The sequence below is a fragment of the Entamoeba histolytica genome, genomic scaffold, assembly GCF_000208925.1.
Source record: "Entamoeba histolytica HM-1:IMSS scf_1104750516687 genomic scaffold, whole genome shotgun sequence".
In the NCBI taxonomy this organism is placed as follows: Eukaryota; Evosea; order Mastigamoebida; family Endamoebidae; genus Entamoeba; species Entamoeba histolytica.
The window spans coordinates 1-9,435 of NW_001914930.1; the positions used below are offsets into that span (position 1 = coordinate 1).

Here is a 9,435-nt window from a genome sequence, read left to right on the forward strand (position 1 = left end):
CAAATTCAATTGTAGAGTTTGTAAGAAAATATAACTTAGATGGAATTGGTCTTGAAGATCTTGAAAATTTGTTTTATATTACAGGAAGATCAACACGTGATGTGCGTTTAGTTCTTAGAAGAATTGGAATAGAATTACATAAAATTAACAAGAAAGTATATGTCATTATTCCTGTTTGTTTATTGTTTATTATTTTATTACATGTTATTAAGTAATTATAGCCAAGAAGTGTTGCCATAAGTGGTACAATAATTAATTCTTTAAAAAAGTATATTGATGAATTCATTATAGACACAACAGACTATTACAGTAAAAGTCTTCATTCATCTCATTGTTCATCTCCATTGATGTACATTGAAAATCTTATCAAAGATTATACTTCTAAGAATGAAAACCTTAAAAGTATGACATCTATTTCTATTGACTTATCTGGATATAAGTTCTGTCTAAACCAACCTCGTTCTTCAATTAATGTTACATCCTTCCAAACTATGCTTCATAATACTACTAATTCAACTTGGATAGAAGAATGTCAAGAACATAGTTTTACAGATTCAAATAATTGTGAAATTATGTTTCCTACTATTGAATATATTGAGAAAAGAATAAACTTAGCAATTCAAGAAGGTATAGATATTACTTTATGTCATATAGAAGCAGCACATCCTAATGTCTTTGAACTTTTTTAATGAAATCTTTAATTTTTTTTTTGATGTTTATTAAAAATGATTGAAATAAAATATTAAATTAGATAAAAGTAATAGAACAAAGCAATAAAATAAATTTATTTAAAAGTGTTCAATACATTTGCATTGAATGAAGTACATTAATCTTTGTTTTAGAGTAAAAAGATTTAATAACATGATCAATATTATTCATCCAGTCTGAATCACTTTCCATCAATTTTAAAAATTCAGAAACTTCAATAGCACCTTTTTCTGCAGTGTCTAATTGATCCATAACAGTTAAATTAAATACATAACATAATGACCCTGTTGATGACTCTCGAGAGTCAAAATATTCTAAAACATCCATAAATACAGAATAGTCTAATGTAATAATTATATTAAACTCTTTCTTACAATCTTGAAATTTCTCAGGAGCACTTTTAAGGTTTGCATTTCTATCAAGCATTTGATATATTTTATTTTTTCTATAATACTCAACTGATGCCTCGTCTTTTGGTAATGAATTTTTAATGTCTTTATAAGGAATACCAAATTGAAACCCAAAATTTCTTGTTGCTCCAGGTAATATTGTATATACACCTGTTCCAAAAGAAGAAACATTATATCCTAATTGTTTTAAACGGCAATGAGCTGAAATGCTTCTGTTTTGATTAGACCTACAAATAACAGCAATCGATTCACTAAAATGGTTAGTTTTAGGTTGAAAAATATCCATTACCTATTTTTAAATTTTATTTGTTTTCTTTTTAAGTTTAATTTTTTTTGTTATTTCAAAGTTTTTAATTTTTTCTTTATTATCTAAACATTTCATTTAAATTTCAGGTAATGAAAATATCGTATTTTTTGAAGAGAAGAAAATTATTTAATCACTCTATGTCTCTTGATTATTTTAAAATTAAAAAATATTATTAAAAAATAACAGAATATTATTATTGTTTGATTTGGGTGATTAAGACATCTATTTCTTCTTTTTTAAAAGTAAGTACATTCCTTTTAATAAAATTTTTATTCAATGTATTTTTGAGTAATTCTTACTATTTTCATAATTGTTGAATTTTAATCTATTTTTATTATTCATTAAAAATTTTAATTTAAAAGAGTTTGAGTTATTTCTTTAAATTACAACATTGTTGATTTAATTTTACAATAAAATAATAAGTAACTCATTAAGTGTTAATAGAAATAGTTTCTATTCTCCATTATGCAGTTGAAACAATTCTCATTCATTTCATCTTCTTCTAGCATTTCTACAGAATATGTTTGGTTGTGATTGAAGCAGTGTTCCATGACATCCATCATGTTTTTTATTACAAGGTTTTTAATTTCTTTTTCGATGTCAATTTCAATTTTTAATTCTTTAATTAATTTAATACTTTCTTTATTCACTAAATCCGTTTATTGAGATTACTACTGGAATTATTTTGTCATCTTTTAATTTCTCTATTTTCATTAGCCTATTCTTTAATTCCTTATACTTATTTCTTTTCTTCAAATAGGCTCAATTAATATTGTGATATTCAACATTAGTTTTATCAAATAATAGACCAGTTTTATTCTTTTTATCTAATACATATATATCTGGTCTTTTGTGATATAGTCCATCACTTTTATGTATTATTTGTATGTTCCATATCATTGTGATGTCTTTATATTGGAACACTGTTTCATATGGGGATTTTAAATAATAAATACTAACTATAAAAGATTATAAATTATTAATAAATGTTTAATGATTAAATAACTGTCATAATGAATAATACTTTCATTTTATTTTTAAGCTAATTCATTAGCTCTTTAATTAACCAAAATGATAAGTTCTAATTTTAAATCATGAAACTTACATACAACAAAATTATAGATAGTGTTCTATAATTCTTTATAACTGTAATAACAATGTAGTTATAAAAAGTGGTTGTGTTAGTATCTTTTCAAATGCATTTTGACTAACTCTTTAAAAAGATTTATGTCTTTAGTCTAGTTAATTACAAATTAATAGAAATTATTTGGATATATTTAACATATACAACATTTATTATTTCAATAATCTTCTTCTTTGAGTTTATGCAAAATGACCTTTTACTTTATTTTGGTTTATTATTCAAAAGTAACTTAGGTATTATTTTTGTCTTAAGAAGTTAAGAACAAAATTGAAAGATTAAAGATTTTAAAAAGAAAAACAAGACTAGTTAAGAAATATTTACAGTTAGATTCTATGTAGAATAATAAACCCTTATCACATTCTATCCAAGACACTATGTTTTATTTTAACAATAATTTGCCCTATGAGAGAGTTTTGAAAAGTAGAGATATAGAAAGGTAATAATACTCTTTATTTTTATCAAAATCAAAGGATTTAAATCTAGGGTTTAGATTATTTCTCTTTAACGAAGGATATGTCGTTATCATCAATATTCATTGGATCGGTTATAAAAACAATTGATGATATTCCTACACTCAAGCGATTAATTTTTGTAAATAAAAAAGTAAAACAAGTTATGAAAGTTTTACACGAAAGTCCATTTAAAATAACAAGCCTAAAACTACTTCAACAGGTATTATTCTTGTTTGATAATTTATCTTCAATCACAATAGATGCTTCTTTGATTTGTCTTAAAGAAGAAATTTATAAAATATTTAACAAAATTCAAATAAATTTTCAAACTTTTAAAAGCATCCATTTGTTTAACTTACAAGAAGGACAACATTTTAGTGATGAGATTACCCAGAGTGTTCATGAAATACATTTAAATGAAAATTATTCTCAATTATATAACTTTAAGAATCTAGTTAAACTAAAAACAACAGTTTCTATTTGTTTTAAAGTATTAGATCAATTTATTGAATATGGAAATCCTTCAATACAATTTATTCTTGATGAATGTAATGTAGATAGTGTTTTTTTATTAAATACTATTATTGATACTTTAAAATATGAAAAACTTACTGCCATTTTTGATATTCTTAATAAACCAACATATAGATCTATTCATACAAATGATAAAATCCTTATTGTAATGAAATCAATTGATAGTTATTCTCCTCAACTATCAGATAATTGTATTTTTTATTCAAAAGTTCCTATTCAATCAACTTCTTTTATTCCTCATTCTTATTATATTTCTCAATGGGTTTACTGTAGAGATGCTCACTCTCTTCCATCGTCTTATTCTTCTGTTATTTTAAAAGAACCATTAACTCAATCTCTTACTTCTTTTAACCAACTGTTTAGAATAAAGATTACTGATTCTACAATTAATAATCGTTGGTTACCATCATTTCTTATAGAAATTGAATTAACTCGATGTAAGTTTGAGTCAAGACTAATTCAATTCTCAACCTTTAAGTCATTACACTCCTTAGTTTTAGATAGCTGTAATATTACTGGTATACTTTTACCTCCAAAAATCAAAGAATTAACTATCCAACATTGCCATTCTCTTCTTTCATTTCCACCACTATCATCTCTTATTAATTTAAGACTATTCAAATTCTTAGATAATGGACCATTTATAGAATTAGACATTCCCTCCTCACTCGTTAATACCTCTTGTTAATTTATTGACTTAAAAAAAAATGGAACATAAAATTATTTAATTAAGCGTAATTATAAATTTGTTATAAGTACAACAAACATTTCCTTCACTTAATGGAATTAATTCTGCTTTTAACTGATATTTTTGAATAGCGTCATAATATTCTTTTTCACAATTAAGATATCGAAGAACATTGTTTACAATTAAGCATTTTCCATTCTTTTTTAATAAAAATGAAATTGTTTTCATTAAAGGATCAACTAATTCTTTTGTATAAAATATTTCAGAACCTATTATATAATCATACTTTTCACTTAATAAATCAACATTAAACCAATCTAATTTTATTGATTGAACATTAGGAATAACATCTTTGTTAAGTTCAATATTGTCTTGTTCCAGTTGAAGGATATCATCTAAATAATCACTTATGACTATTTCTTTTGCCCCTTTACAACAGAATGAAGCATAACCAACTCCAGCACCAACTTCAAGAATTCTTTTACCTTCAACAAATTCATTGCACATAAAATTTCCTAAAATTTCTTCTCCTTCCCATAACATTCTTCCAATACAATCATCAATATTTCTATAATCAGGAGAAAGTGTTTTAATATGAATCATATAATTTTCATTTTTTCTATGAACTTCTTTATCAATTATTTTGTAATCATTTATATAAAAAAGATTACTCATACCTTCTCCTTCATAACTCATTTTAATTAAAGATTTAATAGATTTTTACTTTAAAAAAAAAATAGACAAGAGTTGTATCAATTATTTTATTATTAGTGTTTATACGATGTTAATACTTCAACAAAACGTGGTGCCTCATTAGTAAACATAAAATAAGTTTTTTCTTTTACTTTCATACCAATAGAGCCACTATCAATCATTATACAATTTGTAATATCAACATATTGAATTTCTGTCTTTGTTTTACCATTGTCCTCAACAATAGTTAATACTTCTGGTGTCATAATCAATGTCTTTTCTACCATAGTATTACCTTCAACAACATGTCTAACAGGGAAAATATCAACCATTAGATTTTTCTTGTTTGTAGTTTCTTTTTTGAACGACTCAAACTAATTTTGACTTGAATAATAAAAATAATAAGGGTTAGGTCATTTTTAATATATAACAATTCTATTTAATTAAAAATTCCGTTATTGTATTATAATAACTTCTTCTCTTTTTATTATTTATTTATTTGAAAATTTAAAAGGTAATGAGTAGTGTTAATTAAATTCACATATCTTAATACAAAATCATAGAATTTTATTTAACCTTATTACATCATTAAATTTATTTAGAAATTATTGAAATATTCTTATTTTAGGCATTTGTAATGATAATTAAGAAGAACTAATTCCACTTTAAACAAGGATTATGTATTTAACAAGAAACAAAGACTATGATTAAAAATAAACTATTTATAATTCATAAAAACCATTCACTTGATAAAATAACAACTTCAAGATAAAGTATTCTAAGCGAGAACAACTTCATTTTATTTAAATTTAATTTATATACTTGTTTTTTTGTTAAATTCTGTAAAACAATTTTATTTTTATTTGTATTAATAAAGTTTTATAAACTCACAACAAGAAACAGTGTTTATTTCAATAATTTATGTATTATCACTTCTATTTAAAGTCATTCTATACAATTTGTTCTATAATTCATTTAAAGAAATAAATCTTTCATTTTTTATTTTAACAAATACCATATCATAAAAAGTAATTTATAACTAAATAATTCAAAATAATGTTTTTAGTATCACTTTTGTGTCATTTCTTCGTTTGAAATCTTTATAATTCTTATACATTGAAGATTTTTATGAAATTTTGATGTATTTTTTAATAAATACATTCTTTTTTTTATGACTTTATTTAGAATAGAATTTAATTATTGTCGGTTCACTGAAAACAAGAATCAATTAAATTATTATTCTAAGAAAATAAATCCAATCAAAAACAAATTTTACTCTATGGCAATTATTCATTCTTTGTAATATTAATTTATCTTTCTTTTACCTCACAACATTTTTTATCCATTTCTCATGACAAATAATATTTGTCATAATCCACTAAAACTACTATGTTATTTTGGTGGTTTCAATTTCTTTCTCTTTTAATTCTTTTATCAATAAGTCAATTTGTAATCTTTTTAAATATTTTATGAAAATGGAATAATAATTAAGCTCCGTCGATTAATGTAACACTGTGCTTTTCATTTTTAATATAATAGTTCTTCTTTTTTTTAATTACCCATTTAATAGTACGTTTCAGAAGAAAGTTACAAGAAAACATTCCTTTTTATAATACTTTCTTTCATATTTTATAGGTCAAAAACTATCCTTGAACAACTCATTTAAAGAAAAGAAAAAGAAATTAAATTAAGACAATGCTATTCTTCATATAAAACTTTACCAATTAATAACATTATTATTCCATTAAATCCACATGTTATCTTTTTCATTCACTCAACTAATTTTTAAATTCTTTTCAACATTAAAAGTATTTTTCAAGAGATGAATGAGGTAGTAACTTTTGTTTTAAGAAAGAAGGTTTTTGTATAGTTTATTTATGTGATTAACTAAAGCAAATAAAATAATATTCAAGTTAGTTTTCACAAAACATTTTGATTTAAATTTTAATATATTTTTTTTTTTGAATATAAAAAATTTAATAAATTTTGTTTTAATAAGTTTTGATGTAAAAAAGATATAAGTTATAAAATTAGATTTTATCCATGTTATAAGAATAAATCACAAGAAATTAAAACTCACCAAACTTTCCAATTATAATTAATATATTAAAAATAAAGAATAAAAGATAAAAAAGAAAAATATTATAAATATATTTAAAAATAAATTTTAGTAAAAAAACAAAACTAACTGATAATAATAAAATAAGAAAATAAATCCCATAAATCTTAATTATTATTAAAATAGTAATAGTTAATAGTTTTTGTTTTTTAATTTATTAAAAAAAGTATTAATATATTTTTTTTACATTAAATTCCTATCAACCAACCAATTGTTAATGCAAAAATAGATTAATTTTTGTGATAGCATTGAAGTAAAACATAATAATTTCTTCTCTTAATTTAAAAAATAATAATTAACCAATCAACTTCCAATTTATATTAAAATGAAAACTTTTTTAAATTCTAAAACTAATGATTTAACAAAAAAAGTTAAAATATACTTTTTAGCGTTAATAACTAATTTCAACGTAAGTTCTAAGCCAAGTCAATAGAACTTAGTTCTTTATTATTTTATATGTCAATTGATTTACAGCCTACTTCGACTGAAGATTCTTATGAGTCAAGTATTGAAGGGATTCTTTATAACCCAACACCTACAAAAACAGATTCAACAGGTATTTCAGAAGAATATGCATTACATGGTTGGGGGAATGATTCTTCTTCTACAGATTTTTTATTATATGACTCACAAGGCTCTTTATTTTTTGATGAAGTTATTTTACCACAAGAAGAAAATACAAACAATGACCGTATTAACAAAGACCAAAACAGTCTTGTACAAAGTCTTGATAGTAAAAATGTTCAGGAAGAAAAAGTTTTAAAAGATACTGAAGAATGGGTAAACACAAAACAATTAACTGATAAAAGAAAAGATAAACTTGCACGTATAACCGGAAGAAGAAATAGTTTAGAAAAACTTTCACCTTTTCTTTATGCTAATTCTCCAGAAGAGGCAAAAAGAAATGCTAAAATGGTTTTTAGTAGTGATGTTTTAAAACAAAAACTTGGAGAACGTGCCTTACCTGGTGATATTTCTTGTATTAATAGTGAAAGTATTAAAGGAGCAAGAGTTACTCATGGAACAAATAAACCACCAAAAGAAAAAATGGAAAAAATAACAAAAGTACTTGGAAGAAGAGAGTCTATTGGAAGTATTGCTGATTTACTTACAGCTAAAACTGAATCAGATGCAATAGAAAATGGACTTAAAATTAGAAAAATGGAAAAATTAAAAAAAATGGCTGGATTGTGAAAATAATATCATTTCTGTTAATACTTACTTAAAAATATGTTATTTGAAATATTTATTAAAAATTATTTTTTTATGTTTTGTTTTTTCATTTAAACTAAAAACTTTTTCTTTTTTCTAATTATTATTTTTTTACTTATTATTCTTATTTTACTTTATTTTATTCTTTCATTTTAACTAAAAGTATTTCTATAAAATAATTAAAACATAAATTTGTTAAAAAACCAAACAAATTCCTTTTAGATTCTTGAGTTGAGCATAAGTTTTCTCATAACATTACGAACTATTCTGCTAACAAGAACAGAATTTTGATTTCCAAATCTAACAATTTTTTTAGCAGCAACCTTCTTGGTAATATTAATTTTTTTATTGTTTTTAGCAATAACCTTAGTCATTTTACTAACCATTTTTTTCATTTCTTTCTTATTGAGCTTTTTAGCCATAGCCTTAACAAGAATTTTCATTTCTTTCTTTTGACATTTACTTCCATTTAATTTCTTTACCATCTTCTTAGCAGCTTTTTTAGCAAGTTTTCTAGCAGCTAATTGTTCTTTAGTCTTCTTTATAGCTTGTTGAATCTTCTTAACAGTCATTTTCTTACATAAAACAACATTCTTTTTAGTTGCAGCAAGTTCTTTATTTGCTTTATGAGCTACTCTCTTTGCTTGTTTAAGATCACGTCTGGCTGAATCTAATCCACGTCTAAGTTCTTTAACTTTGTATTTAAGAATTTGATTCTTCTTATACATCTTATTGTCAATTGATTTCTTTGTTTGTCTCTTAATTTTAAGAATCTTTTTAGAAGCCTTCTTAATATATCTCTTTGCAGCCTTTCTGCTCATTTTTCCGCTAGCAATAGCAGACATTCTGAGAAGTTGTTTTTGAATTCTAGCATAATTCTTTTTATTAAGTTTTCTGTTTCTTAATAATTTTGAAGCACGTTTATAAAGTTTCTTAGCAAGTTTTCTATATCTTCTAATAGCCTTAGCCTTTCTACTTCTTGCAATGTTCTTTCTGGCACGAATGCTTCTTCTATGAACGTGCTTTCTATTTGGTTTATTAGACTTACGACCAACATGTTTTCTATTGACTTTATGGTTTCTTCTTAAAGTCTTTCTATGAAGTCTCCATGGATGTCTTCTATGGTGTCTCCATGGATGTCTTCTATGAAGTCTCCATGGATGTCTTC

The 9,435-nt window shown here is 23.6% G+C and overlaps 6 protein-coding genes across 6 annotated transcripts, besides 1 other annotated feature; 3 read left to right on the top strand and 3 right to left on the bottom strand.

Annotated features, from left to right (window-relative positions):
• Positions 1-159: 159 nt before the first annotated feature.
• On the top strand, positions 160-689 carry EHI_027330 (uncharacterized protein; the record flags this gene model as incomplete). Its single annotated transcript, XM_652508.2, has 2 exons — positions 160-177; positions 222-689. 2 exons carry the CDS (start codon positions 160-162, stop codon positions 687-689), a joined length of 486 nt encoding a protein of 161 aa, XP_657600.2.
• Positions 690-798: 109 nt separating this feature from the next.
• On the bottom strand, positions 799-1,404 carry EHI_027340 (uncharacterized protein; the record flags this gene model as incomplete). Its single annotated transcript, XM_652509.1, has 1 exon — positions 799-1,404. One exon carries the CDS (start codon positions 1,402-1,404, stop codon positions 799-801), a length of 606 nt encoding a protein of 201 aa, XP_657601.1.
• A 437-nt stretch (positions 1,405-1,841) lies between these two features.
• Positions 1,842-2,368: a repeat region.
• A 714-nt stretch (positions 2,369-3,082) lies between these two features.
• EHI_027350 (uncharacterized protein) lies at positions 3,083-4,243 on the top strand (the record flags this gene model as incomplete). The annotated part of the gene is made up of 1 exon (XM_652510.1): positions 3,083-4,243. One exon carries the CDS (start codon positions 3,083-3,085, stop codon positions 4,241-4,243), a length of 1,161 nt encoding a protein of 386 aa, XP_657602.1.
• A 36-nt stretch (positions 4,244-4,279) lies between these two features.
• On the bottom strand, positions 4,280-4,939 carry EHI_027360 (uncharacterized protein; the record flags this gene model as incomplete). Its single annotated transcript, XM_652511.1, has 1 exon — positions 4,280-4,939. The coding sequence occupies one exon, from the start codon at positions 4,937-4,939 to the stop codon at positions 4,280-4,282; it is 660 nt and encodes a 219-aa protein (XP_657603.1).
• A 2,572-nt stretch (positions 4,940-7,511) lies between these two features.
• EHI_027370 (uncharacterized protein) lies at positions 7,512-8,249 on the top strand (the record flags this gene model as incomplete). The annotated part of the gene is made up of 1 exon (XM_652513.1): positions 7,512-8,249. One exon carries the CDS (start codon positions 7,512-7,514, stop codon positions 8,247-8,249), a length of 738 nt encoding a protein of 245 aa, XP_657605.1.
• A 212-nt stretch (positions 8,250-8,461) lies between these two features.
• EHI_027380 (uncharacterized protein) lies at positions 8,462-9,112 on the bottom strand (the record flags this gene model as incomplete). Its single annotated transcript, XM_001913669.1, has 1 exon — positions 8,462-9,112. One exon carries the CDS (start codon positions 9,110-9,112, stop codon positions 8,486-8,488), a length of 627 nt encoding a protein of 208 aa, XP_001913704.1. The 3' UTR covers positions 8,462-8,485.
• Positions 9,113-9,435: the final 323 nt, after the last annotated feature.